The 15,883-nt window shown below is 34.0% G+C and overlaps 2 protein-coding genes and 1 non-coding gene across 4 annotated transcripts; 2 read left to right on the forward strand and 1 right to left on the reverse strand.

The window, feature by feature from the left end:
• Positions 1–323: 323 nt before the first annotated feature.
• On the reverse strand, positions 324–4,360 carry LOC112518405 (putative pentatricopeptide repeat-containing protein At5g59900). 2 transcript variants are annotated; one of them, XM_025126085.1, is made up of 2 exons: positions 741–4,360; positions 324–646 (listed from the first exon to the last, which is right to left on the reverse strand). In XM_025126085.1, the coding sequence occupies exon 1, from the start codon at positions 3,465–3,467 to the stop codon at positions 777–779; it is 2,691 nt and encodes an 896-aa protein (XP_024981853.1). In that variant the 5' UTR covers positions 3,468–4,360; the 3' UTR covers positions 324–646; positions 741–776. The 2 variants fall into 2 exon arrangements, with proteins under 2 accessions (XP_024981853.1, XP_024981854.1); XM_025126086.1 differs by lacking the exon at positions 324–646 and having other exon boundaries at positions 794–918; positions 1,005–4,360.
• Positions 4,361–4,498: 138 nt separating this feature from the next.
• TRNAV-AAC lies at positions 4,499–4,572 on the forward strand. Its single transcript has one exon. It is a non-coding gene; the product is annotated as a tRNA-Val (tRNA).
• A 5,158-nt stretch (positions 4,573–9,730) lies between these two features.
• Positions 9,731–15,370, forward strand: LOC112518600 (uncharacterized protein At4g14342). The gene is made up of 5 exons (XM_025126364.1): positions 9,731–9,799; positions 11,793–11,852; positions 13,351–13,436; positions 13,740–13,863; positions 15,125–15,370. The coding sequence occupies exons 2-5, from the start codon at positions 11,847–11,849 to the stop codon at positions 15,170–15,172; spliced, it is 264 nt and encodes an 87-aa protein (XP_024982132.1). The 5' UTR covers positions 9,731–9,799; positions 11,793–11,846; the 3' UTR covers positions 15,173–15,370.
• Positions 15,371–15,883: the final 513 nt, after the last annotated feature.

The following is a 15,883-nucleotide window of genomic DNA, read 5'->3' on the forward strand; positions in this document are numbered from 1 at the left end:
GATGGTGTGTTCTATAGTATTGTTTATACCAAATACCAAATACCAAATGTAGTAAAAAATCGCAACCATTATACACCAAAAAGAATAAATGCCAATATCCACACAGAAAATCAAATTATTTTTCCTGAACTTGATTGAAACCAAACCATATCAAACAAACCTTGTGAATCCCACGTGAAGTGGAGGGTGATGGATCAAGATCTGAACTTGATGGAGATCTATCTAAATTTACCTAGGTACCAAGTACCAACAACATCTGATAGTGACTAACTTCTCAAACTAGGTAGTACATAGTCATAAAATATTTTATACTAATCCATCAACCCTTTCCCATCCATATACCTTTATAAATTTATTTTATTGGATAGTGGATACTACATCCTTTTTAAGAGAAATCAACAATGGGATTGGATAACTTATTGTAAGTAACACCTCTTACCACAACATTTTAATAATTTACTGTGAAAAAGAATAGAGCCCAAACCAACTCAAAAAATCAATAGCTTACACAGTCTCAAGATTACAAATTACAACAATTGAACTTTAGCATCAGAAAATTTACTTACAGGGAAAAGAAAACCCAGAGCACCCCAGGCTGCATGATGAACGGCTCTTGTTGGTAGCATGAGTCACGTGGAGAAGTGAGCTGCACATACAAGTTTTCAAGTGTTATGGTAATTGCTTCATAGGGTGACTATTTACAAAAAAGATTACACTTTATGTGGCACAAAATCTCTTACATCAATTGCTTCACAAAAACAGAGGCCCAGAATGGATCATAGAAGCTGTAGAGTTTGATTTGGCTTCAGTCCTCTTCTTATCATGTCATCACGCAACTTAATTGCCTTGGTCAATTCTCCAGCAACACAACAACCATGTATTATAAAATTATATGCCACTATGTCGGGCTTCAAACCCCTAGCAATCATGGAGTCCCATAACTTTATTGCTTCCTGTAGTTCACCGATTCTACAGTATTCATATATAATGGTAGAGTAACTAACATGATCAGGTAAGATACTATTATTATGCATCTCAAACAAGGCCTTGGTAGCTTCTTCAAATCTGCCCAGTTTGCAGAAACCTCGGATCAATATATTGTATGTTATGGTGTTTGCCATAGACCCTTCAAGCATTGCATTGTGAAGATGTACTGCTTTTTGCATATGCCCTTCATTAGTAAGGCAGTCAAGAAAGCAACCATATGTAACATGATTCGCAATGATGCCATCATCAAGCATCTCCCTGCATAGAATCTCAGCCTTATCCACATATCCTACTTTACATAAGCAATTGATTATAGCAGTGTATGTCACAACACTGGGGTTGCATCCTTCACCTATCATTATATCCCAATAACCCATGGCCTTCTTAAGATCTCCTGCTTTTCCAAAAGCATCAATCAAGCTGGTATATAAGACAGTATCAGGCTTCATTCCTTGATCATGCATTTCTTTCAAAAAGTATATCAATCTAGTGGCATCACCTTGTTTAACGCTTCCGTTAATAAGTATAGAATAACAAACGAGGTCCATATCGATTCCCTTCTCTACCATCTCGTAGCAAGCATCAATTGCGTCATCCAGACGTCCCTCCTGGCAGTAACCTTGCAAGAGAGCACTATAACACATCTCATTTAGCTTGCGATTCTTCTTGTTGAGGTTATTTACAAATTCTTTAGCTTCGGATACCCTATCTGTTGAACAAAGGCCACTTATTAGAGATCTAAATGCATATGTATCTGGTTTGAGACCCTTCTCCACCATGTCGTCAAGCAACTCAAAGGCTTTTACTGTGTTGCCTTCTCGACAATGGCCCTCAATCATAACGTTGTAAGTTATCTCATTAGGCATGACATTTCTTTCTACCATTTCATGAAACAAACCACTTGCTTCTGTCATCATGTTTGCAAGACAAAGACCAGAAATCAGTGCAGTGAAGGTATATGTGTTTGGAGAGATCTTTTTCTCTGTCATCTCATAATAAAGTCCCAATGCCTTGGGCACATATCTGTGTTTGCAGTACCCATCTATCAAAGACGTATATGTTACAACTGTTGGCCTTAAGCCTTCACAAATCATGTCTTCAAAAAGCGACTCCGCAGTTCTTAGTTTCCCTGACTTGCAGTAACCACTTATCAGAGAATTGTATGGATAAACAGATGCTTTTATTCCTGCATCTTTCATTTTTGTAAGGAAAACATATCCATCTTCAACTTGGCCTCTTTTGCAGAACGAATCAATGATGATCGAGTACGTAATATCATTAGGGGTTAAACCTTTGGCACCCATGTTTCTAAAAAGCAAATCCGCTTCTTTCACATTTCCCTCTGTGCATAACGAATTGATCAACGCATTATAGACAAATAAATTTGGCACTGCTCCAACATGCTCCAAATCTTTTATCAAATTATAAGCACCAATAACATCACCATTTCTTCTCAACCCATCTACGACACCTGAAACAACTGCCTCACTTGGAATAAATCCCATCTCCACCATTTCACTCACTAGAATTCTAGCCGTTTTGAATTGTTGTAATTTACAAAAACCCATAATTAAACTGCAATATGTGACCACATCAGCTTTCAAACCCTTTAATGCCAACACTTTCTTGCTCTCCATTGCCTCCTCCATCCTTTGCCCCTTGCTGAGCCCATGAATCAACACATTGTACACAATAATATTTAACTCATACCCATTACACTCTAACCACTGTACCATTTCCTTTGCCCTATCAAAATTCTTCAACTCGCACAAACATCGAATTACAGCAGTATGTATATATGCATTGCCCTTGATGCCCATTTCAATCATCTCATCAAAAAACTTCAATACCAAATCAAATCGCCTAATTCGAATCAATCCATTAAAAACATCACTTACAGTCCTAATCTCAGGCATCAAATTCCTCTCTTTCATCAAATTCACAACCAGAAAAGAATCTAACACCCTCCTCCCTTGAACATAGGCGTTAATCAACAAATCAAATCCTATACTTCTCGAAAAGTTGCAATTCACATACGTATCGTAGTAATGCCCAAACACAATTCTTGGATCAGATGTTCGTAACAAGAGCGTTTGAATTAGAGAAGATGCAGGCCATAAGAGATTATTTTGGACGAGGGCGTGTATAAGGATGCAAAACGACATAGTAGAGTGGTTGAAGTTCCTGTGCAGGCCTAAGAAATTGAAGAAGCGTAAAGCTAACCTTGGATTGTCTAGGGTTCTGAGCAAGAGCTTTTCGACATGATGTGTCTTCAAGTTGTTGGAGATGAATGTGCTGTTGAAAGATGAACTCCAGCTTTGGTTTCCTCGAACAATGTCAGCAAGAGTGGATACGATGTTTTCATCATTATCAAGGTGGTGGTGGTTTTCATGGTTGGTGGGGTACGATGGCGCGGCGGTGGTGGAGACGATGCGACTTGGGTGGGGAAGAGGCCGGAAGGAATGATGGAGCTTTCTCATTTGAGTGAAAATGCAGTCGGAGACTGAAGCCAACAGCAGCAGCTAACAAGCTAAGAACTGAAATAGAAGCAAGTGACATAACAAGTCCTTCAACTATTGGTCAGATATCTTGGATCCAGTTATCGCTGATTAGTTGCCATTATCAGGGACTTAAGGGCTAAGGGTCACCAACAAAAATGTCAAAGGAACTGCAAAACCAAAACATCAATCACAAAGTTCTTGGTCAGATAGCATTTCATCTTTTTCTCATTCCCATTCCCATAGCATTTGAGATTTTATGGAAGTTCTATGTTAAAAACCATCCAACTGAACCACAATCATCAACAAAACTAAACAACGGACCTGCTTTGAGAATGTATATGAGAAACTGGGATTGTGTTAAGACTCACAAACCAGACCCAACCTATACAAAATATTCAAATTTTGTCAAGCTAAGATTTTGATGATAACCAAAGCTTCCGTGGCTTGATCCATATCAAGTTTCAAAAGCTTCAGAATCAAGACATAGAAATCAATCAGAAAGAACCTAAAATGCAACCATTACAGGATCTATAAACCTCAGGGTTTGTTCCACGACCTTCAGGAACGGCAAAGGTAATCACAAAGAACACCAAATGAAGAAGTTGTCCCTGTTCCTCTTGGTAAACAATGAACTGTGTAAGAAACCCATCGAAGAAAAACACAAAATGGAGAAGCAAACATCAAAAACCCACTGAAGAATAAATCTTTTAGAAGAAAGAGTTCAAACCAGAAGAGTGATGGAGAAACCCAAATGCATAAATAAAACCCTAATTCAGGCATCAAACAACAATGATCTATCGAATTATATAACCAGAGAAACAATGGTCGATAGAAATTCGTCAACAGTAAGAAACGAGATCGTCCGACCTCGATTTCTTATTGCTCTAAATGAGATCGTCGAGAGAAACATCCAGTCCGTTGTTCCGAATAAACCCTAGATTAGATTACAATCAACAAGCCTCGGATTTGAATTTGGATATATGACGTGTTTGTTTGCTTAGTTCACCAAAGGTTTCGTGGTGTAGTTGGTTATCACGTCAGTCTAACACACTGAAGGTCTCCGGTTCGAACCCGGGCGAAGCCATTCATTTTTGTCCTGTTTTATTTTTAAATTGGAATCCCTCATTTTCTCATTTTTGACGATGGTGGTCCTTATTGTTTGTTCAAATTGTGGATTTGGTCTCTAAAACAAACTATCTACATTGATGATTTCTAACTTTTCATTTTCATAATACCATGGTCCTTCATTTAACGACGTTAGTTAGCAACTGTTATGATAAACTAATCGGTCTTTAGAAAAACTATAGGGACCAAAAGTGTAATATGTTCTAAAATTTAATGTGACTCGTGTTTTTTTTTTTACTAAATATATTTTATATATCCAATCATAAATCTTATTATTTATTTAAAAACTACTGAATTCACAAAAAAGTTTAGCGTTAAAAAATATAAAGTTTACAAAAACAAGGGAAATCATGATAAATTCATATAATTTTTGGGTTGGGAATTGAAATATGCGTGCAAAATATTGAAAATTAAGACTGGTGAACATGAGATTATTAATACATCGTCAAACTACAAATAATTAAAATAACAATAAAGTAAAAATATAAATTAAGATTAAAAACATTGATTATTCAAATAAAACTATCACTGCAACAAAATTAAGTTTATGTGACGTCAAAAAAAAATTAAACGTCCTAAAAACCCATCCTTTTATAGGACGTTGGCTTTTATAAGAAACATTTTTAAATAGTGTCATATAAAATTACTAATGTGATGTGTTGTATTATAATGTCCTAAAAACTTGTTAGGATGTTAAAAGCGTACTACAAACTTAACGTTTTTAGATAGTACACTTTATTTTTTATAACTATAAATTAAGTCTTATAAAGTGGTCTATTATGATTCTTGTTTTTTTTGGCGTCATATAAACCTAATTTTGTTGTAGTGATAATTTTCTTAGTTGTTTGAATAATCAGTGTTTTATAATTTTTATTTTGTTGTTATTTTAAATATTTGAAGTTTGACTATATACTAATAATCACGCTAACCGAACTTAATTTCCAATATTTTGCACGCATATTTTAATTCTCCACTTAAAAATTATATGAATTTATAAGATGTTGCGCTAACTCGCTAACGCTAGCGCACTACGGCTTTTCAGCTTCGTGCAGTTCATTCCATTCCCTTCGCTACACTCGACTTAAACCACCTATGAACTCACCCATAAGGAAACCTGTCAAGTAGGTCTTTCGAGCCTTTCCTTTTTTTACAGATCTGGTAAGGTGGGGTATTATCCTTAAGTCTGCTTTATAAATCTTTAGTCGTCTTTCAGTACTGGCGAAGCTTTAATTGAAGACCCTTCAGTGTCGTTTCGTTTCGGCCCTTGGATACCTTCTCCGCATTATATGAATTTATCTTAATTTCTTTTATTTTTCTAAATTTGAAATTTTTTAACGATAATTTTTTTTTTGAATTTAATAATTTTTAAATAAATATAAAATATTTTTATTTAATATATCCTTTATTTTAAGATAATTTAATTTGTGATTGGTTATATAAAAAAAATTAAAAAAAGGAAACGTGAATCGCATAATTTAGAGTAGGTTATACCTTTGGTCTCTATAGTTTGTTTAAAAATCAATTAGTCCGTTATACGGTTTCTAAGTAACGTTGTTAAGTGGAGGGACGATGGGTGTTATAAAAATGAAAAGTTAGGATCATCAATGTAGATAGTTTGTTTTATGGACCAAATCTAAAATTTGAGAAAACCATCGGGACCACCAGTGTAATTACTCTAATTTATACAGTAAAGAGTAGATTGCGTTTTTAATCCATGTGATTTGTTGAAAATCTCTATCTTTGTCCTTGTGGTTTTGAAATTATAAATTTCATCTATATAGTTTATAATTCAGTACCTTTTTTGTCTTTAAAATTTTAAAATTTATCGTATTTTTCGTCCTTGTGATTTAAAATTCATTTCTATTTTAGTCATTCACACTTGAAAATAGTGTTTTAGCCTCGGGGACTAAAATAGAAATGAATTACAAACCATAGAGATGATAATCGGAATTTTGAAAACCACATGAACGAAAAATGTAATCTACTATATAGTAAATTACAAATTTCGTCAATGTGGTTGTTAAAAGTTTTGGATCGGGTCTTCAACCGAAATAATTACTTGCTAGGTTATCATGGTTTCACTTTTGTTTGGGATTGAGTGACTTAGGAGTTGTTTACTAAACGCTTACTTGATAAGTGTTTATCGAATAAATTTCTCATCAGATGAACATGATAAGGGCCAAAAATCTTACTGGATAAGAGTTGTGAGAAGGATGGAGAGTCTTATCCGGTAAGTGAATATGACGACTCTTACCTAGGTAGCGCTTACTCAGTAAATTGTTGCATTCGATACGTTTTGGTAATACTAAAATCTTACGCATCAGTAAATTATAGTGTTGACTTCTATATGTAAACACTTAATGGATAAACATTTGGGTAAACAGCCCCTTACTCTAACTCCACTAGTTGTGACTTCGTTAAGTGAGAGTTAATGTTGTCTTTTTACAGTTTTCTTCTGATTCTTTTATTTTTTAAATATGCTTATTGTATTTAACATATGCACTGCATTATAAATTATTTGACAAAAATCTTAAAAATCAGTTTTTATTCATTAAATATTACTAGAAGTGTACTCGCGCAATGCAGCAAAATAAATCTCGATTTTAATGTTTAGTTTTTATTCTTTATCTCTATCGATATAATACAATTTTATGTGGTTTTGAGAAAGCGATCATGTTTTTATTTTTCAATGAAATATAAACTTAAAGATAGCATAAAATTTTGAAAAAAATAAATCGATATGAATATCAAATTAACTATTTAATAGTTATCGTTTTCTTTTTATTGTAACTTCTTTAATTCATTTTTTATTAAAATTTAATTTAGATTTAATAACAAAAAAATTTATTTTTGGTTTAATAATATAGATTTTTATATAGATAATAATTTAACATTATGTTAGAACTCAATGATTATCTTAATTACATTTTAGATTTTTTATATTTAAAATGGATGTTTATCATGTATTTGATTACGTTTATCTGCAGTTAGTTACATAAATTTAAAAATGAAGATTTGATAAATTGTACCTATGCAAAATTATTTGTAATCTTGGATTTTAAGTAATATGCATCAATAAACAGTACTTCAAACATAAAATTTAGTCTTTAAGAGTTTTTATCAAATGATTTATAATATAGTATAGATTTATTGATACATATTACTTAAAACTCAAAAGAAGCACTAAGTAAATAGCAATTTAACAAGAATACTTGAAAGCAATTAGTAACAGAGATTAAGACATAAAAACACCCACAATTTCGATTTAAACCTTATAAAAGCTTGAATACATAAAGAAATTACAAAAGACTTACAAACTTAAAGCATAAATTACTAGAATACCAAAAGCTTAGAACACTTAAGTACTTGAACAATTAGAAATTATAAGACTAAGAAAGTAATGTGATGTTTGTTTTTTAAGAGGTGCTGAAATCTAAAGTTCTATTTCAATTATGATTTATAAAAGGTGGTGCCGAAGTCTGAAATTTGAATCAATAAGACTGTTTGTTTTGTAAGCTGATAAACATCTGAATTTGTATAAATTATCTATTTTACCCATTAAAAAACCATATCACGACGTTTCTTTCTCATCTTCTCTGCCTCATGACTTACGACACTTCTGTCCTACACTCTATTGCTCTTGTCTCTCAACTATCATCTCTTTATTCTCTAATCGCTCCAATTCCAGTCATAAATTCTTTTAACCAATTCGATTTCACTCAGCTTCGCGGTCTCATAATTCAAGACTTTACAGTGTTTCACTCGATTCCCTTGATTTATGTATTTTTTTTAATCATCTTCTGGATTCCTGGTTATAAAATCTGGATACCACGGTTAGCTAGTTAGTTAATCCTTACTCGGTTAGTATTTCGATTACAAATTAGATGGTTAGATGGTTACTTGATTATCCTTTAGTTTTCTATGGCTCTGTTTTTGTTTTTTAATTCCTAAATCTCTTAGCTGTTTTTGTTCACCATGCTTTCGTTGTTTTTGTTTACTTAGAGCATCTCCAACAGCTTTCCCAAAATGGAGGAAATGAATATTTTGGGTATTTTTTCTCCAACCATCCTTTCTTACTTCTGGAGGTATTAGGTAATCATGCAGCTACAATCCCAACTTATTGCTTCCAAAAAATTGTCAATATCTCCGTTAACTTTGAGTTTCAACATGTAAAAGTTTGGATCCTAAAGTAGTAGAAATATATAACATATTTAATTTCTTGTTTTATGTTTGATGTTAAGGACAAACTTACAGGGCATTACTGACCCAATGTCTATTTACTATGGCTAGTTTCGGTTTAGGTAAAAACTATCATGGTTTTTCTTTTTCATCTTCTCCGCGTCATGAGTTATGCCGCTTCTACTCTAGACTCGATTGCTCTCGGCTCTCACCTCTCTATTCTCTAATTGCTTTGATTTCAGTCTTAAATCTCTTAACCAATTCAATTTCACTCGGCTCTGCGACATCGCAATTTAAGACTTTCATTTGTTTCACTCAATTCCCTCAATTTATTTGCTTTCTCTCATCTTATGGATTTCCAGTTCCGGAATTTGGATATTGCAGTTAGTTAGTTACTCCTTACTCGATTAGTATTATGATTACAAATTGGATGTATATATAGTTTGATGGTTACTTGATTAGCTTTAGGGGTTGTTTGACAGTTGCTGAATGGTTCAGTGCAGAATGATTAAGAGACTCTCTTAATATAGTGCAAAATGAAATATAATTGTTTGCTAATTGTATACAATGAAGTTACGACGCTTAATGGTTCAAGGAGACACATGATACAAAAATCATTCAGAGGGTTTTAAAACCATTAAGAGACAATTTTTTTTTTTTGTCAAACAAGATGCACCTTTTAATGATTCAGAGTATGTCTCTTAATGAAACTATTAAGAGGTAAACAAATAACCTCTTAGTTTATTATGACTCTGTTTTTGTTTTCAAAAAACCGAACAACCTGACCGACCCGTCAAAACTCAATCCGAGATAACCTGTCGGATAATCGATACAAAATCAGGCGAACCATATCTATTGGGCTGGATTTGGGTCAGCCCAATGTACCCGGCAGAACCCGATTACCCGACCAACTTTCAGCGGCTCTCTATCTCAAATCTAACATTTTGCCCTAGTCCAGAGTTGAAGACTTCAGAATCGCAAGACTTCAATATCGATCGAATCAAGAGGTTTGATGGTTTCTTGCAATCGTGTTTTAAATTTTTACTTGCAGTCTTGCGCTTGTATTTTGAACTTTTTTATTTGAGATTAATTCAACATATTAGATGACTACATGGTAAATCTTGACTTGATGGCTTCTTGCAATTGTTTCTTAATTTGAGATTAAAGTTGTGTTTTATACTTTCTGTTTTGATCTTTTACGGTTTGATGTGTTTATCTTCAACGTTTCGGTTTTCAGATTCTGACATTCTGATTTTGGTTGTTCTATACCAATCGCTGGCTTGACATGGTTTAGAGAAGCACACAAGCATTAGCCATCTTTGACTATCAGACCATCAGACCATGCATCAAGAATCAAAATTACAACATCTAATATTTTATAAGGCAACAAAAGAGCTGCTGCCGAAATCTAAGATGCTTAAGAATCAAACTAAAGGAACCAAGTATACCCAAACCTAAGATGCTATAAAAATCAAACCAAACGAACCAAGTATACCCACATAGAGTGAAAAAAAAAAAATACTTTGATGGAATTTACTTTGGTGTCTAACCATTTATGGGATACTGCCTGCTATCTAAACTCTAAAGTTCTATTTGGGTTTTATGTCTTTGGCTGGATTGTGTGTTGAGATCAACTACTTGAGATTTGAGAGATAGAATTGTGTTTCACTGTTTATAGGCTACATCCCTCTTATTTGTACTTGATTGGTATGAGTTGTTATTTCATGGTATAGTTCATATGCTAGATTTGCTCATGCCTCAGGACTAAGGAGCCAAACTTGCAATACATGTTCATTAAAAGAGAACACCAACCCAAGGATATGACCATAATGGTCATCTAGAGGTCTTAATGTGTGTGCTAAAACATTGACGTAGGGGTATTTTTTAGCCTTTCCACCTTGAGCATCAATCTCAGGACCGGCCCTGATTGTCTTTATCCATTCTCTGACATTGACTCAAAGAACTGTATGTCTCATCGGTTGGGTTTTCTGATTGATAAATTAGGCCAAGTTGGTGGGCCATTTGTTCGCTTAATTCTGAATAATGTGGATTAATATGCTTAAACTACTGATTTTCGCCTCTAATTTTCCTAGTTGTTTAGGCGCCCACTTGAACCAACTTTAGAACACTGGGAATAAGGAATTTTGTTATGAAATACTAATTTTTGGACTTGACATGCTAGAAGCAAATCCTGTTTTCTCTATCATGTGTGTTTTTGTTTAGAACGAGTACAAGAGTGAAAATTGTTTGTGCATTTGATGTGAGGCATCCATTAGAGCTGCAGCAATGTAGTAGAATACAAGGGTTTGAGTTGGGGAAAGAAACAAAAAGATAGCCGCAGACACATCTCCATTTCAAATTTCCTGATTGTCAATCTGTATGTTTTTCAGTTTTTGTTGCTTACCATACAAAGATGCAATGACAGCTACTTTACAACTCATACTTCCTTAATTCCAAAACATCAAATGAACATATGCTCTCCATTATCCTTGTGGTTTTTTTAAGTATATAATATTTATATACGCCTAATGAGACGCACACACTCCTCACCTTTGGTGAGGTTAGAACCCTTGACCCTTAGGAAGGTTGGGTTACTGGTACCACTGGGCCAATGGCCCTTCGGTATTTTCAGTATGTTCTGTGCTTGGCTTTTGTTTCGTTGGCTATCTGTTGGTTTCCTTTCATGTTGGTCCTTTCTAATAATATTTGTTATTGTTATCTTCATTTGAGCGTTAATTTTTGGTTATTGGGTGAAGCTTGGGAGTATATCCATTGTTGGGTGTTTTAGTTTTTCTCAGACTCATTTTATTGATTACATGGAAAGAAGAAGAGAAAGCAACTGATAACAAATATACACCCATGCTTAAACACTTGCTCTATACAACAACTACATGGATATATGCATCAATATAACTAGTAGTGTGATTTTCTCAATTTAGTAATATGCTACAACTTGAGACATTATCTTATTTGATACTAATCCTAGAGATGATGTTACAGACTTACAGCTTCTGGAAAATTTTGAAGATCTGAACTCATAGCAACAGGGTCAATATGCAGGTAAGTATGGCATATACCCAAAAATGTTTTCACTATACTCTGTATTTGTCGACAATGTACTTGTTAATTTGTTATGGCCCCATGAAATGGTACACCAGGATGCCATGTAGTATTGATGGTGCAAGTCATTCCAATGTTCTTTTTCATATATCTCTTATTAATTTAGATTACATGGAACGATAATTACAAAAACAATAGAATATTATAAAAATCTCTATAACCATTAACCATTAAACATAAAGTGCTTGATATTATAAACCATCAAAAAAAGTCACCATTCAGTAAATACCACAGGTAATAAAACTAATAAATTATCTATTTTTTGTTTAAAATCTGTTATGAATCTTCGTAACTCACACAACCAGAATTTGGAAAAGGAACAGTAATTGGATTGATAGTAACTAAAAATATGGTGAACAAGGTGAATTAGCCTGCAATGGTCATATGATTACCATTAACAAGCAAAAGAACTCATGGCAATTCGAGAGTCCACTCTCTCCAGGTTTACAAGTGAAAAATATGCATGAGAGCAATACTCGCCTCACCACCCAATTTATACTAGATTTATTGAGAGTAATTTCCCAAACTTCCTTCTAACAGACTTACTCCCAGCTTTCTCATATTCTGGAGTGGTCCCCATGAGTTGTGGTTCTCCCCGTTTCCTTCTACTATAAGTGAACCGAATTGGGGTATTTCTAAAAAAATCATACCAATGTCGATTCTTATTATTTGCCAAACTACTTCTTTTTTACTAATTTTGAAGTTTAATGTTAAGTCATCTGATATTTAGAAGTTAGATATTAATTTTATTATCACAAGTGGAGGGGCAAGAACTGAATTCAGTGGACGACAAATTTTGTTACCATTTGTATGTCTTATCAAAAAGATAGCGAGCAAGGGACTTGGGATTCTTTTAAGTGAAAGAAGTATTATCAATTGGAGAAGATGATTTACGCACCATCTTATGTGTTAATGTTCCTATGGCTATGTAGTTCTGTTTTTTTCTCTTCTCATGTCAATGTAAAACCCCTGCTGTAGACCATAATGTAATGTGGGGTTTAAAATCCATGTTTTATGTTATTTTTTCTAAAACTCTTACCAAATTTTGTTTATAAATCAAACATGATGAGATTCAAATATCACAGCAAAACATAGATTTTACTCCCCAGCATAAGGAAAGAATCAGTTGGCGAAAATTTAATCATTCATTTTTACCTGTGATATCTCTCTGAATTTAGTGTCTCCCCTCTGTGTTCGTTTATGTATCAGCTCCGCAACTGAAGTTTAAATCTTTTGTTGATGTCGTATTAGTAATATGCTTTTACTTGAGTGGATCAACTTTTTGACTTTGTATTGGTTTCTTCACTACTATATGTGGATTGACTGCTCAAGTTCCCTTTATAGCTCAAACCGGTGTATTTATTTGCTTGTTCATTTGTTTGTTTTGATGATTTGTTTGAAATTATTTTTAATAATTTTTCATGTGGATGCTTGACAGGCTAGTGACAGGTTTAATATCAACTCCCAACTTGAGCATTTGCAAGCCAAGTATGTAGGAACAGGACATGCAGATATGAATAGATTGTGAGTAATTTCTTTTTGTATATGTAAAGATCACATATGCACTTCTTTACAAAACGAGAGATGCATTTACTTATGAGGTTGAAACATGTGCTTATAATATAAAATTGATATGGAGTCATTGAAAGTCTATGACTTTAACATTTTCTGTTTTCTGTCGCTGTTACAAAGTTCAATGTCTGAAGTCAGAGCTCAAAACGTTAAAGGGTGTATTAATGTCGAATTATAAAATTAACGATTTTCACCTTAAAGCAACTCCCAAACACATGTGTATAGTTATATGATACTTTCTTGTTTACTTGGAAGTGAATGGGCTGTTAATATCCAGCGAGACAGCTATGCATCATATGTTGGACATTACCCTATGCTTGCTTATTTTGCAATAGCTGAAAATGAATCAATTGGAAGAGAACGCTACAATTTTATGCAGGTATTTTCCTTATCAATTTCTCCTTGATTACCTTTTTAAGATTAATATTTGTCTTTTCTTGGCTATATTTTTGATTGCTTGGTAAAAGAGGTGGTGTTTGATTATGACTTAATGGGCTAAATGACTTAGGGGCTCATTGGTTGGTTTTTCAATAAGCCTTTTACAGATTAAGTTGTGTGTACTCTGTAGGAAATTAGTTGTCTCATGTCTGTATGGATTAGGATAAAGTCTTGTTCAGTTATTGTGCTGAGTAAACTGTATGAATATAACAGTTTACCATTTTTTCCCTGGTTTTTTTTTTTTTTTTTTTTTTTCTTTATACCCAAATACAACCCACATTTCTCTGCATCATTTTTTTCATGAACACCTTCTGTTCTAACCAAACCCCATGCTTAACCTATCATTGTGATGATCTTTTTGGACCAAACCCACACTGGAAACCTTGGTGAGTGCAACATGAAGATACACCACCAGAGCCTGAAAATATTTTACAGAAAAAGAGAAAACAAACCCAGTTTGGTCAATTAGAACTTCCTTGTAAATACAAGAATTGTAACCAAAATCGAAATACATATAGAGATCATATCAATACATGCAAAGATGCCCTTAAGATCAATGGCCCACCGTTTTCTAAATAAAAGAAACGTAACCAAAGGAACCACCAGAAGACTTGAAACTAATGTTTAAACAAATCGAGATTGAGAGATGGAGAGAAAACTCTTCACCAGCAGCATCAGATCCAGATGGAAGGAGGGCATAAATCTGTGGTGAAGTGGGTAGGGCGAAAGTTATACAAAACTAGGAGATGACTGTGACGGTGAGGCGCTGGAAGAGATGCGATGGGAGTGTTTTCCGTTAAGGGAGACTTTTTTATGAGAAGGGCATATCTTGGAAAAATGGTGCTGAATGTATATAACACCCTAATCTAGCCGACTGAATTAGCCCTTTAACCAAAGCATTTAGCCACAAACAAACAAACTTGTATGGTTTACCGAATAAGCCATACATGATTCAGCTTATTCAGCCCATTAACTCACAACTGAACAACCCCTAAAACGGTAAACCATATATGGTTGTGTGATTAGGACCTAATGGTTAAGACGGTGACTTAATCAGTAAGTCATCATGCCTTTGATTTCCACATTGTGTCATTAATTTTGCCATTGTACCTTTCAGTTTTTATGCCTTCTTATCACCTGTTGGTATTTATCAATAAGCAGTGTGGAATGTGATTTTTGGTGAATAAATATTTGTTTTGCAGAAAATGTTGTTGCCTTGTGGACTTCCACCAGAAAGAGAGGATGAGTGATCATGCCAAGGAGGTTCATGGTTGTGGTTGTGGTTGTGGTTGTGAATGTTATTAAGTAGAAATGTATGATAGTGATACCATTCATATGTTCTGTTTGATGTTTTTGAGTTTTTACAACAATGTTATTGTTTTAGTATTGCAATTGACTTTTGATTTGTCCTGATTTTGGCTTATTATACCATTTAGGTATTGGGTGCATTCCACATCCTTTTCAATTTATATTATTTATTTATAGCTTAACCAATAAGCTCATCAACCTATGTAATCATGGAGGGTAGTTTGGTCAACTTAACTTGGTATGTTAAGTAGTTAGTGATTTGTTAACAGTTGGTTAATTTGCAAGCTGCCAAGTTTAGGTTTAGTCTTTTGTAATATAGGGTTGGGCTATCCACCCTTAGATGCATATTAGGATGAGATGCATCGGATCAAGCGTGATTCATGGATGAGTTTAAGATTAAAGATGACAAAGAGTCTAGATCTCTTCTTATGCTTTTTATCTTAACTTTTTTTCTCACACGATTTTTCGCCTTGTATATATTCTATTTATTCTAACAAAACGGTGGTGTATAGTAGGACCCAAACAAGGAACTTCACGATGATCCAACATCCATCGTAGTTGTAATTAAGAGCGCGCTAATGGTAGTGGCCATTGATCGATACTTTGCTACAGAAGAGGAGTCGGAAACAGCCAATTGCTTCTTGGTACTCCAG

This window comes from Cynara cardunculus (assembly GCF_001531365.2).
Source record: "Cynara cardunculus var. scolymus isolate 2C chromosome LG 9, CcrdV1, whole genome shotgun sequence".
Taxonomy (NCBI): domain Eukaryota; kingdom Viridiplantae; phylum Streptophyta; class Magnoliopsida; order Asterales; family Asteraceae; genus Cynara; species Cynara cardunculus.

Excerpts from the sequence above, each read along its gene's own strand:
- LOC112518405 (XM_025126085.1), bottom strand. The coding sequence starts at position 3,467 with ATGAGAAAGCTCCATCATTCCTTCCGGCCTCTTCCCCACCCAAGTCGC.
- LOC112518600 (XM_025126364.1), top strand. Across the intron at positions 13,437-13,739 it reads CATGCAGATATGAATAGATT|TGAATGGGCTGTTAATATCC; the intron begins GTGAGTAATTTC and ends TTTACTTGGAAG. Across the intron at positions 13,864-15,124 it reads AACGCTACAATTTTATGCAG|AAAATGTTGTTGCCTTGTGG; the intron begins GTATTTTCCTTA and ends TTTGTTTTGCAG.